The sequence below is a fragment of the Strongylocentrotus purpuratus genome, unplaced genomic scaffold (assembly GCF_000002235.5).
Source record: "Strongylocentrotus purpuratus isolate Spur 01 unplaced genomic scaffold, Spur_5.0 spur5_scaffold_11, whole genome shotgun sequence".
NCBI lineage: Eukaryota > Metazoa > Echinodermata > Echinoidea > Camarodonta > Strongylocentrotidae > Strongylocentrotus > Strongylocentrotus purpuratus.
Genome location: NW_022145596.1, coordinates 18,175,761 through 18,191,832, shown reverse-complemented (window position 1 = coordinate 18,191,832; position 16,072 = coordinate 18,175,761). Strand labels below are relative to the sequence as shown.

The following is a 16,072-nucleotide window of genomic DNA, read 5'->3' as shown; positions in this document are numbered from 1 at the left end:
ATGTTTAATATTGAATACACTGTCCTACGTCATGTGAAACGGGAAAAGGGGGTTATTTCTGTTTTCCTTTCTTGTTATACCCCAATAGCATGGCAAACATGACGTATAATACATCTATATTTATTTGTATCATAATTATGTATTGAAATGTCTTTATTTCATGAGAGAGTAGACAAGATAGGTTTATATTATAGTTTGATAAAAGAAGTCACCCTTTCTGCAATAATTTTGGTTGCTTAAATATTATTTAATCGTATAATCCAGGTCAATCGTGATATCTAATTAAGGTGTGATTAAAACTACATGTAAATGTAAACGATTCTCTGTCTATGGTTATTCTATTCAATTCTATTTTGATATAGGCTCTCTGATAATCTTTGTTTTATTTCATTATTTGCCTTGTTTCATGAAACAATTAAAATGACAGGTATTTAAACTGAGATGAAAGTTACAGACGTTTAAATATTACAAGCCGATAACGCACAGAGAATAGAAATCTCAGAATTAATATTAAACCAACATTTTATATTACATGTATTACAAACATGTACATGTTATCTTTATTTCAGTAGAAGAAAGTCTATAGAAGTTACATGGATATTACCCGGGTAATCTGCCAGAAGAAGGAAACAGGCTCCTCCTGAACTGACACGAGACAGGGTCAAAAATACAACAACAAATAATGCACAGAGAATAAAAATCTAAAAATTAGTATGAAACCAACATTTTATATTACTTCAATCCAGGAAGATTAGAAGGGACGTGTTTGCTTATCATTGCCGAGCTTCTTGCCTGTTTGGGTTGAGATTTTGCTGTGGCATTCTCGCGCTATGGAGATGGTCTGCAGATGGAGTCGTGCAGAATTTGTATATGTTTGCAAGTGGGGGCCGCTGCCCTTTTTTACCTTTTTTAAAACTCTAGTAAAGCAGCTGTTTGGATGCATAATATGCAAGCGGTTTTTATTTTCTCTTCCCCTCAACTACATGCTTGCTCTTTATTGCTCTTTCTTCATACCTTTTCGGTCTATCCTCTTATTCTGCCATTTCCTCTTCTTTAGCGTAGGTCTTTACATTTGTCATAATGTATTTAAATTTCTTTGTAACCCTATTTGTCTGATGATTTTGTTCTGTGCAAATCCATGTATTCTTATGTTATTTATTGTTATATTTTGCCAGTGGAGGCCAAACTTCTGTGTGTTTTTAAAGTGGACAATAATATTTTAATCTAAAATCTTGAATCTTAAATTGATATTATGATGTTTATATACATTATGTGTGTGTATATATATATATATATATATATTAGTTCTGCCATGAATTCAATATGTTGAGAGGCTAGAAAAGTTGGATGTACAACATTGAGATGGAAATTAAATAAAAACTGATGTAATTGAAATTAAAGCATGTCAAGTTCATATTAATTACAAACTAACGAGGATAAATAACAATATAAATAAAATGAATATCACGGACACAAATAAAGGGCAAAGAAGTAAAAATGGTGAAATTGTTTTTTAAATATTTTTTTGGAGATAATTCTGCACATATTTATTACACAGCATAAGTACAGCTTTGAATATAATACACCTAAATGCTTGAAGAAGGACTTAATTTTACTATCAACTAAATGAAGCAGTCAGCTCGGTGCTTTGTACACCCAAACAAACAAGAATCCGCCTTCTACTAACTAAATTTTTAAAAAAATTGTGAAATTGTTAAGCATGAGGTAAAAGATCTAAGATAGAGGGGAAGTCAATAAGGACAAGAATGAGGAACAAGAAAGAAAGAGAGAGAGGGACATAGACGGAGCTAATAGGCAGAGAGAGAGAGAGAGAGAGGGGGGGGGGGGGGGAGAAGATGAAAGGAGAAACAAACAAAAATCTTCCGATCCTCACGATTTCCCGTCCAAGCCATTGTGACAATTCCCCCGTTACCTGGCAACACACACACACACATGAGCAACAAAGAACAAATAAGATAAGAACCACTCTTAAAATTTTAACTACAAAATCAAACAAGGGTAGTCCAAAGTTCTACTTTATCTGCAAACAATCAGGATTGTCGCAATAAAATCTACGTCTAGACCTTAATGTTACAGGTGGAATGCTGACTACATACATTATTTGCCCAGGTAGAGAACGAGAAGCTTTTAAACACCGGAGTTGATTTCGACGGATCTTTAGACCTTAGACATTTAGAGTACTTAATTGTTTCGTCAAAAGTATTACAGGTAAGTCAAGATTTTAGTTTATTTGCATCGATACTCATTTTGTCACCATTGGAAAGTACAAATTTAAAGTTTTTGTCCAATTTCAGTTCACTTAATGATACATGCACACCCTATGCCAATAAAAGTATACTGATTGCAGACCGTGTTTCAAACGATGGCATTATAAAAGTGCAGCGTTTTTTTATCATTTTACCTACCGTGGTGTATACGGTATAAAATTGATTTCTTATGACATCGATTTCTTGTAACCTATACACACTTTAATATGCCGCTTTAGCTATCATAAATGGATTTTCCATTATAATGATCAACCATTACTGTATTGTCTATGATTACATGATTATATTTGTAAATTCATTGGTAAACTTATTCCAGCGCAAAACGAATTTCCGAATGCACAATGATGACTTTATATCTATTTTAATTTCAAATTTTCAAAGGGCAAGTCAGCGTCCTCATGCTAGTACTACGTTTACACTATAATTGTTCCCGGCGGCCACGGCAGCCTAGTTTGCCCGAAGCGTAGTGCACCGCGGGATTTTGGCCATTTTTGTCTCTGTGTTCAAGTTTCGTTAGGACTTTCCAAGTTTTCGCACGGCCTATCACGGTATCCGCGACGGGACTACGGTTCGACCCGTGGTCTACCAAGGATGTCAGTACGTTCCCTCCCGGCCCGTTACATTCAGATGGGGTCCCTCACGTTTCTCACGTTCTGATCAAGGTCTGACAGGTTGTTCACGTTCTGGCAAGGTTTTCTACGGATGAACCGTGGACGCCGTGTAGCTTTGGAGCACCTTTTTGCCCACGGTATGAAAAAAGAGGCCTCCCAAGAGTTCCAAGCAATAGCAAACATTGTATCCGTTGACCGCTCGCGCCGTGTCAAAACGTAGTAGAACGCCGGGCAAGTAAACCGTCCCACTAACGGACCGCCTCCAAGTTTTGTTACGGCCTGTTTATACGTACTGTCATGGTTTGTTGCGTCCACCCGTTTACCTACGGCCAACAAGGTTTCTCATCCGCACCGTGACTGCCGTGGCAAATTTTGTGACAGTTTGAAAATCTGGCCCGGCATCCATGGCAATCACGGCTAGTCACGTTTACCCATTCCGTCCCCCGCGTTGTCTCACGTCCATCCCGTTTTGTCCACGTTGGCCTGAAACGTGATTGCCGTGGCCGCCGGGAACATAGTCTAAGCGTAGCATACGATCGCACACCATGATGGGTCTCGGAAAAAAAAATCAGTGGTTTTAAGCCAAGCGGCAGGCAAAATCCAATGGGATGACTAGGCGGACAATGTCCTTTAGGTGGTCCTACTGAAAAATCATCCGAGGGTTCACGAAACCGACAGCCAGCAAGACGGTTATGTCGGTCTCCCGGACCTTCTGACAATTTAGGAGATGCACTACACCAACATCGTAGGGCTGTAAATTTCCTGAAATGGCCAAAGTTTATGGGGTATCAAAAATGTAATAGTCATAAGGGAGAGGGGTGGGGCGGGGGAGTGGTCACCGGATTATCTTGTTCCATCGGCTTTTCGCGTCTTCAGGTTACACGAACTTTTATGAATAATCAAGCCCTAATTACCGAATAGTCAAATGTATTGTTTGTGAAATATACCCCTCATATCGCCAAAGTGTCGGGTCCAGTTTACCGGGTTCTTTCTTTTTTAAAAACCACAGCATATCTTCGAAAACTCGCGTCTCGACCGACACTTTTTTAATTCGAGATAAATAATCACAAGTGTTCGTAAAAGGCCAGCAAAATACACCACGTCATTGTGTGATTGTATGGGCATGTTTTCACAAATGTATATATATATATATACAGTGCGTCCCAGAAAAAACGAAACCGAGAAGTATCGATGTTCTATCATAACTTAATCACAACTATAATTAATGAATATTTCACGCATGAGTGATTAAAAGCAATTAGAAGGAAGGAAACCAAAAAGACATTTGACGGGCGGTATCTGAATTTCGAAGAAAAATCCACATTTCTAGAAAGTTGAGTTTCTGCCCTTTCATATGACACCTCAATCAGGAAAAATGAGCAAGGAATGACAAAGTTCTGTTTGTTTAAAGTAGTGCTTGCATTTCCATAATTTTATTAAACGAATTCGTTTTCACTGGCTGCCTGCCGTATCAATAAACGCAATTTAAAAAAGACTTAACTCCGTTTCGTTAACAATCAGCCGTAGACGAGAGTCTTCATGCATGGCTGATTGTCGACGAAACGGAGTTAAGTCTTTTGTCAAATCTGCTTTTTGCTACGGCAGGCACCCAGTGAAAACGAATTCGTTTGTTAAAATTATGAAAATGTAAGGGCTACTTTAAACAAACAGAACTTTGTTATTCCTGGCTCATATTTCCAGATTGAGGTATCATATGAAATAGCAGAAAAAGAACTTTCTAGAAATATGAGTTTTATTTGAAATTCAGATACCGCCCGCCAAATTACTTTTTGGTTTCCTTCCTTCAAATTGCTTTTAATCACTCATGCGTAAAATATGCATCACGTGACTCTAAGCTTTCCAAATATGTATCATTCATTAATTATGGTTGTGATTAAGTTATGATAAAACATCGATACTTCTCGGTTTCGTTTTTGCTGGGACGCACTGTATATATATATATATATATATATACATGTCTTCATTAGGACCATCTTTTTAAGTTTACCCGCCTTTTTGCGAATCTAGGGGCAGAGTTTACAAAATATCGTGAAACCCGACAGCGTTAATCAAGAAAGGTCGTGTAATGCAGCAACCCGACGACCCGACGCGAAGACCCGATGGAATGAAGGAAGGCGCCAAGACCAATAATCATTAAAACCAAGGAGGGTAGCACCTAGGTAGCCTACGTGACGTTGTCATACTAATGTTAATACAACTATCTTTCTTTGGAGGACCGGCACCTGCTCCCTCCAACAAACGTAATTTCTTGATACAACATTTACGCTGTTTTTTTTGGTCGTTTTCTCATATCCACTTTTTCAAAATAGCAGTTTCCAAGGTTTCATTAATCCCCTACCTCATTTTTTCATTTCTCTTTACTCCAGGAAGTCAGTTGGAAACTTGTGGAGCTATCATGGAAAAGATCTTGAAATCACTGAAAGAAAATGGCATCAAGACTGTCCGATTTGAACAATCGCAGACCTATGGAATTCCTCATAATCGAGCTATCCCGGTCAAACACTTCGAGAATATGGCTACCCATGGAGTCAACATGTGCCTTACCTACATGGCATTGGATCCGAAAGGGATGCCTATTCAGAACACCGGCTATGGCGGAGAGGTCCACTATGCTGACTGCAAGGCATTCCCTGACCTAGACACCTTCCAGATTCTACCATGGTGTACCAGCACTGCTAGAGTCTTGATTGAAGGGGAATACAATGGGCAGAAGGTACCTGTTTACCCTAGGGTTGTTGCCAAACAACAACTTGAGCGCTTGAAGGAGTTAGATCTGTCCATTTGGTCAGCCCATGAGCACGAATTTTACCTCGTGAACAAAGAAACACTGGAGCCAATGGACTCTGAGACATTCGTTTTAGCAACAATTTGCTCGTCTGTCTACGATTCTTTCTTCCAGCAGGTTATTTCCGATCTTCCACAGGCTGGTGTTGACATCGAGTGTTACGGGTGTGAAGCCGGAGAAGGACAGTTGGAGATCACCTACCGTCCAGAGTTTGGGATCAAGGCTGCCGACACAGCTCATACCTTCAAACTGGGAATCAAGGAGATCGCACTTCAGCACGGATACATCGCTTCGTTCATGTCTAAGCCATGGCCAGATATATTCGGTTCATCAGCGCACTACTGCCATTCGCTCTGGGATGCTGATGGTAAGATTCCGAAACTCTACGATGCCTCTAGCTCTACCGGTTTGTCGGAGATCGGGCAGTACTGGGTGGCTGGACTCATTGCGCATGCCAGAGCTATCACCGTTTTAATGGCACCGACCACAAACTGCCTCAAGAGATTTCAACAGAATTCTGCTGCTCCTTGGAACGCCACTTGGGGTCCTGACAACCGAACCTGCGCCATCAGGGTCAAGGCAGATGGAGAGACGAGCACCTACATCGAGAATCGGATAGGAGCAAGCGCATGTAATCCGTACATCAGTATGGCTGCAACCATTGCAGCAGGATTAGATGGTATCATCAAGAAACTCCCGCTTCCAGAAGGCATTGATGGTGAAGGAGATGCGTATAATGACGAGCATGTTCCCGAAGGAACCCAGAAGCTACCTGAGACCATGGAAGAGGCGGTGGAAGCTTTGCTGGAAGATAAAGTCATCACTGAAGCCCTTGGCCCCGAGTTCATTAAATGCTTTGTGGCAGCAAAGAGGCACGATATTCAGTTGGAAAAGGAGGCAATAGCCAAAGGAAAATGCGAAGAGTGGGAGAGGAAATATCTATTTTATATGATGTAAACATGTACAATTGCCGTTCTATGTTTCAATAACAATTGACTGTGCTTTTGTTAAAATTGTAAGTCAGACAGAGAAATATCATTCATCCGGGTTTTAATTAGACACTTAGGGGTAGTCCACCCGAATATTACATTGGTTTTAACAAAATAAGAAAATAAGAGAAACAAGTTAGTAAAAGTTTGAGCAATAACCGATTAAAAAAAGGAAAGTTATGAATTTACGAAATTGTTTTCAGTGAAACACAGATTGGCAACATTGTGACGTATCTTGTGAGCTCTTCTTCAATTTGCTCTGTACAGAAGATTTTCAACTTATATTTTCTTAGTTATAGATGAATAGGTTCGTTTCATACAGGGGTTGTATAAAAACATATTTGCAATGATTATATTTAGGGTGAATGTACGATTGAACAGTTTCTTAAGGGAAAATATAATCATTATTTTTAGTACAGGACGAATTTGAGGAGAGCTCGAAAAATACGTCACAGAGTTGCCAACTGGTGTATGATGATTGCACCTTCAACAATTCATGATTTCCTAATCTTTAATCGGTTGTTGCTCAATATTTCACTGACCTGTTTCTCTTATTTTCTGCTCCTGTTAAAACAAACTTAATATTAGAGTGGACTTCCCCTTTAACAGTGCTTCAAAATGATAGAATTAATATCAATTATTCATTCTCATTTGTCCCCTCATGATCGATAAACGGTAAATGCAAGATGTTGCAAGTAATTGTTAAAAGATGTTGCAAGTAATTGTTAAAAGATTTGTATTCATTTGCTAGTTTCGAAGTAAATCAAATTGAATCATGGATTTAATAAAGTTATGGTAATATTCGGAGGGAGGGTCGTTCTCGAAAATGTCGAGAGAAAAGTAAAAAAAAAAAAAAAAAGTGGAGCAAATACTGACTTTCAGCTACAGCACATTATATTTTCTGTCTATAGCCCTCTGGAATACTACGTCTCACTCTTTCCAGAAATATAATCATGTTTTTAGTTAGATATTAAAACCGTAGGAAATACATATATAGAGAGATTCCATTGTATGTTAACAAGAACATAGAGAATGCAAATTTCGCAAAGTGCCTGTATCACGATATGCAGAATCGGTGGTTCAAGGGGTACGGGAAGGCTGGGGATGCCTCTACCTGGATTTTTTTTCTTCAAGGGGTGGTATCCCTAAAATTTGGAAGAGCACTTCGAGAGGGGAAAAAGAGGGGGAAATTTATGATTTAATGCTCTAGGAACCCATTAGGAGCAAAGAGAAAAGATACGGACTTTGACTTTTTCTGTGCGATCATTAGTGCTCTAAAAGTCTAAAATTCTAGATTCTAGAAAATATGAAATGTTTACTCTCGGTTGCTATGTCACGTAACAAAATGATGATGAACATAATTTACGTGTCACTACCATGTCAAGTTTTATTCTGCGAAACGCGAAATCCTATTGTAAAAAATATCGTTAGCCACTATGAACATGACTGACAATGAGAGCGGACAAAATATACAGTTCCTCAGGTAGACAAAGGAACATCCCTTACTGCTATTATGTAAAAATGTGTAGAACAGGTGTCACATGCATATTCACCTTTTTACATAATAGCTGTGAAGGGATGTTCCTTTGTCTACCTGAGGAACTGTATATTTTGTCCTCTCTCATTGTCAGTCATGTTCATAGTGAGCTTTAATACTCAAGTGTCGCTATCCCCCGGCCTGTCTGCCTGTCATTAGGGACTTTTAGAATGAGTGGACGAGAACACGACGAACGCCAACTGACCATGCGTGTCAACGTACTCAACTGCCCATGTTGACTACAATTAGAAATCTTTTAGATTGCACTCAACGATATACATGCATGTAGGAAGTAACACTATATGAACATGACAGACAAAGAAAGAGGACAAAATATACAGTTCCTCATTCTACTCTCAACAATAGGCCATTTTCGTAATGTAACCAAATTTAATGCATAGGTCTTTGTGAAGTGCCTCAATACAAATTATTTAATTCATCTGATAGAAATAATAGTATTTCAAGAGTCAGAATGCAACTGCATATATTAAGTGTTGCTAGGTAGGTCAAGCCATAATGTTTGTCCAACCTAGCTGGCAACAACTATAATGAATGCAGTTAGGATTCTGTCTATTGAAATACTATTATTCCTATCAGGTGAATGAAATAGTTTGTGTTGAGGCACTTCACAAAGACCTGTGCATTAAATTTGGTAACATTACGAAAATGGCCTATTGCTACGTGGTAGAACATCCCTTCAATGCTATTATGTAAAAATGTGTAGAACAGGTGAACACCTGTTCTACACATTTTTACATAATAGCAGGGAAGGGATGTTCCTTTGTCTACCTGAGGAACTGTATAGTTTATGCGCACGCGGCATATACTAGTACCGTACTCGATTTAGGAAAATCAAGGTTGACGCATTCTCGATCGCCGACTGAGACGACGTGACGCATGCGCAGTGCCTTAAAATTACGTCACACGTTGCACTCAAGGCTGTCAACGTGCAATTCTAAAAGTCCCTATTACAAGACATCGCCGCACTTGACTTGAATGGGAAAATAATATCGTATTTTCGATGTATTTTAATTTTTATATCAATCTTTCCATATTGATATCATTAATTGTTTTATAAGGTGTATGAAAATAAATATATCTAGAAATAGTTTTACATTTAGACAGATGTGACAAACTGTATTTCTTTTTTTTTCTTCAGTATACGTCTTACTTATTCGCTTAAAACCACCCCATGTACATGATATGAAGCTGTACAGATGTAGGGGGCCTATACATACACATAATATTGCATACAATGTGCCCAGATTGTTTTTCTTGAAAACAAGGTCCTTTGAGCTATTGCTATATAATGCGTTGTATGAAAGAATTTCATGTTTTCAATGCATTTTGATTTTATACATTAATCTTTTCTTTGATAATATCATTCAGTGTCTCAAGGGTGCATACATATACGGATAACTATGAATAGTTTTACATTTAGACAGATGTGACAAACTGTATTTCTTTGTTCTTAATTATTCGCATAAACCAAATTCCATATGGCCATGTACAAAAGTATACCGATGAAGGAGTGCACGAACCAGAGGCGACTCCAGGGGGGGGGGGGCGCCCCCCCCCCCCTGGCAAAAAGAAAAAGAAAGGAAGCACACAGAAGCACATAGAAAAAGTGTTCCTCCCCCATTAAAATGCCTTAAAACCCCTGAGCTTCTGGGGGCTCTGCCCCCTGGACCTCACACCAATTAGTGACCTACCAGTGCCACAAATAAGGTATAAAAATATGCTCATCTGACCGTAATTAAATGTCTAAAACCCCTTGACTTCGGGTGGCTCTGCCCCCTGGACCCACCTAGGCTCCTAATGCGGATGGCTGGAAGCTAATATGACGGTAATTTAACGCTTAAAACCCGTGAGCTTCTGGGGTCTCGGCCCCGTGGACCTCACGCCAATTTAATAGTGTCCTTCCAGTGTCACAAATAAGGTATCAAAATATGTTTATCTGACCGTAAAACCCCTAAGTTTCCGGGGCTCCACCCCCTCGACCCCACCAGGGGCCCTAAGGCAGCCCCTGCATGCTTGTCTGACCGTTATACAATGCCTAAAACCCCTGAGCTTCTGGGGGCTCCGCTTCCTGGACGCCATGCCAATTAATGACATGCCAGTGTCACAAATAATGTATAATTATGCTCATCTGACATAATTAAATGCCTAAAGCCCTGAGCTTCCGGGGCTCTGCCACCCCCCCCCCACCCCCGAACCCAACCAATGGCCCTAAGGTGGGCCCCTGGATGCTCATCTGACCGTAATCTATTGCCTCACACCCCTGAGCTTCCGGGGGCTCCGCCCCATAGACCCCACGCCAATTCGTGTCTTTCCAGTGTCACAAATAAGGTATAAAATTATGCTCATCTGACGAAAACTTGATGTATAAAACCCCTGAGCTTCTGAGGGCTCCGCCCCCTGGACCCAACACCAATTTGTGTCCTACCAGTGTCAAAAATACGGTATAAAAATATGCTCATCTGACCGTAATTTATTGCCTAAAACCCCTGAGTTTCAGGGGCTCCGCCCCCTAGACCCTTCGCCAATTCGTGACCTGCCAGTGTCACAAATAAGTTATAAAATTATTATGCTCATCTGACGATAATTTGATGTATAAAACCCCGTTGTCCGTCTAGCTATCCAATTGGATTTCGGCTGCCGCTTGAAATACAACCACTTTTAAGTTAGTGCCTTTTGTCAGTGTCTTCTAAACGGGATGATTGGTAATCTGGGGAAATTGTTTGTTTCACATGGGGGGAGGGGTTGCTGAGATTGAAGAAATATAGTAGAAAAGTAAACAAGTGGAATTGAAATTGTAAACCCAAGATCTCTTACGATTTTAAAGTTCTCTCACCCCTTCCCTCCTTCCTGATACCCACTTCCTCCATCCTCGACATTTTACCTTAAGGCTTAACAACTTCAACAACTACACCTTACACTTAAATATTTATTTATATAAGTATAACTATAACAAATTAAAAAAAAAAACGTTGATTGAAGAGAACTGATTGCTGATTGCTGATGGGGGGGGGGGGTAGGTTGGGTGGTAGTAACATATCTTCTTCTCTATTTTACTTTTGTCTTCTTCTTTTTAATTATGTTCTTTGTTGATTTTCAATATTTCTATGTTATGATAGCCCATGTGTTATTTTAAAATTGTACATTTTTTTTTTTATTGTGCACGGACCTGCGAAAGAACAGCCTTTTTTGTTTCAGTGATATTCATTTCATTTAATATCATTATTTTTGCTTGTTAGTTTATATTTGATATAAACTTGAAATGCTTTCATTTTTATTGGCATTAGTTTTATTTAATTTCCAGCTCAATGTTGAAATCTAAACTTTGGAGCCTCTTAACATGCTCAATTTATGGCATAATTAATATACAGTATAGATACCTTATGTATATATACTGTATATTACTTCTGCAATGAATACATGTAGTAACAAATTATTGACAATACTATATGATAAAGATAACCAGAAACATAAGCACTGATGTACACATGAATATGTAAAAAAAAATCCTCACTTTTTTGGGTGGTAGCCTATGGGAATGTGGACTAGTTTATATCTGATGCAGATCGCGGACTTATCCGATGATGCAAATTACTTCATTACACATATTACACACGGTTTCGCGGATGGATAATTGGTTGTGTAATACGCCGCCCACGTTAGTGTTTTAACACACATGTTTGTATTGAAGTTTGGGGAAAGCACATTTGTCACGTTCAAGGGGGAAGTGCATGTTGTTGTTGTGCCTGTGTTAGAGACACAAGCGGATTACCGTTGATAAGGTTTTCGTACAACTGTTTGACAGTCTTTATAAGTAAGTAATGCTTATAGAAATAGATATTGAGTTTAACCCTGTATCAAAGTGAGTGGTAATGCATAGTTTGAGGTGGATATAGATGTCTGTTCGAAGTAATCATGATAATAGGAATGCCTGCTAATAATGTTGAACAGAAGTTTTGTTTAGGGCGTTAATTTGGTCATAACAGGGACTTTTAGATTTGAGTGGACTGATACGTGTGACGTCCATTCAAGGCAGTGCATTAAAAGGACGTCGATCGTAGCAATCCGCGTTGTATTTGTGCAAATCTAAAAGTCCCTATTTACGCTGTGTATGCACAAAATGTTAGAGAAATTAATGTGTGATGAAGTTGTTAATGCAACATTTTCTGTCGACATTATATCGGGAAAGATGTTTTGAAAAATTGCAAAAATGATTTAAAGATTACTTATTCCATTTTTGTATTTCGCTCACATCTGAAGTAAAAATGTAAGTTGATGTCTATAGCACAAGATGTAAGCAAACCAAAAAAGATGGGAATGTTTTCACAAAAGTTGTGTAACGACGCAACAGCCCGACTCGACGCGAAGAACCAATGGAACGAAGTAATTAGGTCGGCACGACAAATTAAAAAACACGGCGGGTAGCGTCTAGGAAGCATACGTGACGTTGTTAAATAACAATTATCTTTCTTTGGAGGCACGGGATCTGCTCCACCAAGCAAACCCAATTTCTTGATACGCTATTTTACAGGTATTTGCGTTGTCTGATATTCACTTTTTCAAGGTTAGCAGTTTCCAAGTTACCCACAAACAAACACACACACACACACACATACAAACACACATCTTTTTCTATTTTTTTCTCTTTACTCTAGGAGGCTATTTAGAAACTTTTGTAGTAATCATGGAAAAGATCTTGAAATCACTGAAAGAAAATGGCATCAAGACTGTCCGATTTGAACAATCGCAGACCTACGGAATTCCTCATAATCGATCTATCCCGGTCAAACACTTCGAGCATATGGCTACCTGTGGAGTCAACATGTCACTTACCTACATGGCATTTGATCCGAAGGGGGTGCCTATTCAGAACACCGGCTATGGCGAAGAGGTCCACTATGCTGACTGCAAGGCATTCCCTGACCTAGACACCTTCCAGATTCTACCATGGTGTTCCAACACTGCTCGGGTCTTGATCGAAGGAGAATACAATGGGCAGAAGGTACCTGTTTACCCTAGGGTTGTTGCCAAACAACAACTTGAGCGCTTGAAGGAGTTAGATCTGTCCATTTGGTCAGCCCATGAGCACGAATTTTACCTCGTGAACAAAGAAACTCTGAAGCCAATGGACTCTGAGACATTCTGTTTAGCAACAGTTTGCTCGTCGGTCTACGATTCTTTCTTCCAGCAGGTTATCACCGATCTTCCTAAGGCTGGTGTTGACATCGAGTGTTTCGGGTGTGAAGCCGGAGAAGGACAGTTGGAGATCACCTACCGTCCAGAGTTTGGGATCAAGGCTGCCGACACAGCTCATACCTTCAAACTGGGAATCAAGGAGATCGCACTTCAGCACGGATACATCGCTTCGTTCATGTCTAAGCCATGGCCAGATCAATACGGTTCATCAGCGCACTACTGCCACTCGCTCTGGGATGCTGATGGTAAGATTCCGAAACTCTACGATGCCTCTAGCCCTACTGGTTTGTCGGAGATTGGACAGTACTGGGTGGCTGGACTCATTGAGCACGCCAGAGCTATCACCGTCTTCATGGCACCCACCACAAACTGCCTCAAGAGATTGAGACGCAATTCCATGGCTCCCTGGAACGTCACTTGGGGTCCTGACAACCGAACCTGCGCCATCAGGGTCAAGGAACAAGGAGAAAAAGGCACCTACATCGAGAATCGGATAGGAGCAAGCGCATGTAATCCGTACGTCAGTATGGCCGCAACCATTGCTGCAGGATTAGATGGTATCATCAAGAAACTCCCGCTTCCAGAAGGCATTGATGGTGAAGGAGATGCGTATAATGACGAGCATGTTCCAGAAGGAACTCAGAAGCTACCTGAGACCATGGAAGAGGCAGTGGAAGCTTTGCTGGAAGACAAAGTCATCATTGAAGCACTCGGCCCTGAGTTCATCAAATGCTTTGTGGCAGCAAAGAGACACGATATTAAGTTGGAAAAGGAGGCAATAGCCAAAGGACAATGCGGAGAGTGGGAGAGGAAATATCTATTTTATATGATGTAAACATGTACAATTGCCGTTCTATGTTTCAATAACAATTTATTGACTGTGCTTTTGTTAAAATTGTAAGCCAGCCATCAGTGAAACATAAACTCCAATTTGCTCTATACATAAGATTTCATAAACTTTCATTTTCTCAGTTACTGTTGGCGGAAAAGATTTGTTTCATACAGTGGTTGTATAAAAACATATTTGCCATAATCAAATTTAGGGTGAATGTATGATTTACGATGATTTAACGAATACTGAGTTTGAACGCAGGCTATGCTTTCCCTAGCGCTTTTTTGTATCTCTCTCTCTCTCTCTCTGTCTCTCTCTATGTCTCTCTGTCTCTCTCTGTCTCTCTCTATGTCTCTCTGTCTCTCTCTGTCTCTCTCTGTCTCTCTCTCATATGTCATTGCCTTCCTTTTACCTCGAATAGAATATGTATTTTGAATTAAATAAAATAGAAAAAGGAACTAAGTAGAGAATTCAATCATGACAATAGACAATATGACATAATTAATGTAGTATTTGTACTAGTAATAGCAGCATGTTTTCTGAATGTTTTCAAGACAATATCATGTTTGTCGATCATATTTCTATATACCTTGATGTCTCATGGTAATTTTCAGGGAAAAGCAATCTAATCAACATCTTCTGAATTTTAGCGACAATCGTTCGACATTGTTCTTTGTAATTCTACTATGACGTGCAGTAACAACTTGAAATTTCAGGACAAATTCGTTTGACAATAATGATTCTACTTGGTTGAATATGTTGTTTGGATTATTTAGCAGAGAGAGAGAGAAACCAAAAGATGGTTCAACGTGTATGAAAACCTAATTCAGTTTAGTGGTCGGGTCTTCCGAACCACGGACTTCCACCAAGTCAAAATGAGTTAAAATTAAGATCGTTATTAGTCGTCTTGCTTTGAATAGTGACCGAGTATAACTGTCAAACTAATATAAGGCTCACGACCTTCGTCATAGGCCCATGTTGTATGCGAACAGCCTGAAACTAGTCTTTTAATGATCTTATTCAAAAAGAATGCCATAAGATCACAATAAGACCGTTTGGGTCCGCGATCGAAAATGGACTGTTTTAAGACATTTCGCTGGGATTTAAGACATTAATTGCATGGCAAGATCATTTTAAGTCATTTTGTCCAGCATGTTCACAGTGCAAATAACATTGAATACTATGTGCCCAGATGTTTTTTCTTGAAAACGAGGTCTTTTGAGCTTTTGCTATGATGCGTTGTATATGACAAAACTTCATGTTGTCAATGCATTTTCATTTTATACATTTATCTTTTCTTCGGTAATATCATTCAGTGTTTCAAGGGTGTACACAAATAAGAATATCTATGAATAGTTTTACATTTAGAAAGATGTGACAAATTGTATCTCTTTTTTTTTGTATACGTCTTAATTATTCGCATAAACCAACCCCATATGGCCATATACAAAACTATACATAATGTAGGGGCGCATGTACATGTACAAATACGATTGCATATTATGTGTACCGATGGTTTTTGCTTGAACATAATTTATACGGGGTCTTCCGATCTAATTATAATTTATAACGCTTTGTTTTTCCCTTAGTTTCATAATCTCGAACCACAGGCGCGTACGCAGAGGACACATTTTTTTTTTTTTTTTTGGTCTCGAAATTAGAAAATTTGACATTTTGCTCCGTTGGGGGGGGGGGGGGGGGGGGGGTAAGGTCAGCTTTTTTAGGTCTAGGGGGGTTTAGGTTTTTTAGGTTTAGGTTTTAGGGGGGGTTTACACACAAAAAATTACCAAAGGGA

General features: G+C 39.4%; 2 protein-coding genes across 2 annotated transcripts; both read left to right on the top strand.

The window, feature by feature from the left end:
• Positions 1-2,108: 2,108 nt before the first annotated feature.
• On the top strand, positions 2,109-7,542 carry LOC585406 (lengsin-like). The gene is made up of 2 exons (XM_011670145.2): positions 2,109-2,229; positions 5,287-7,542. Exon 2 carries the CDS (start codon positions 5,316-5,318, stop codon positions 6,660-6,662), a length of 1,347 nt encoding a protein of 448 aa, XP_011668447.2. The 5' UTR covers positions 2,109-2,229; positions 5,287-5,315; the 3' UTR covers positions 6,663-7,542.
• Positions 7,543-11,541: 3,999 nt separating this feature from the next.
• On the top strand, positions 11,542-14,546 carry LOC585390 (lengsin-like). The gene is made up of 2 exons (XM_785221.2): positions 11,542-12,063; positions 12,905-14,546. The coding sequence occupies exon 2, from the start codon at positions 12,934-12,936 to the stop codon at positions 14,278-14,280; it is 1,347 nt and encodes a 448-aa protein (XP_790314.1). The 5' UTR covers positions 11,542-12,063; positions 12,905-12,933; the 3' UTR covers positions 14,281-14,546.
• Positions 14,547-16,072: the final 1,526 nt, after the last annotated feature.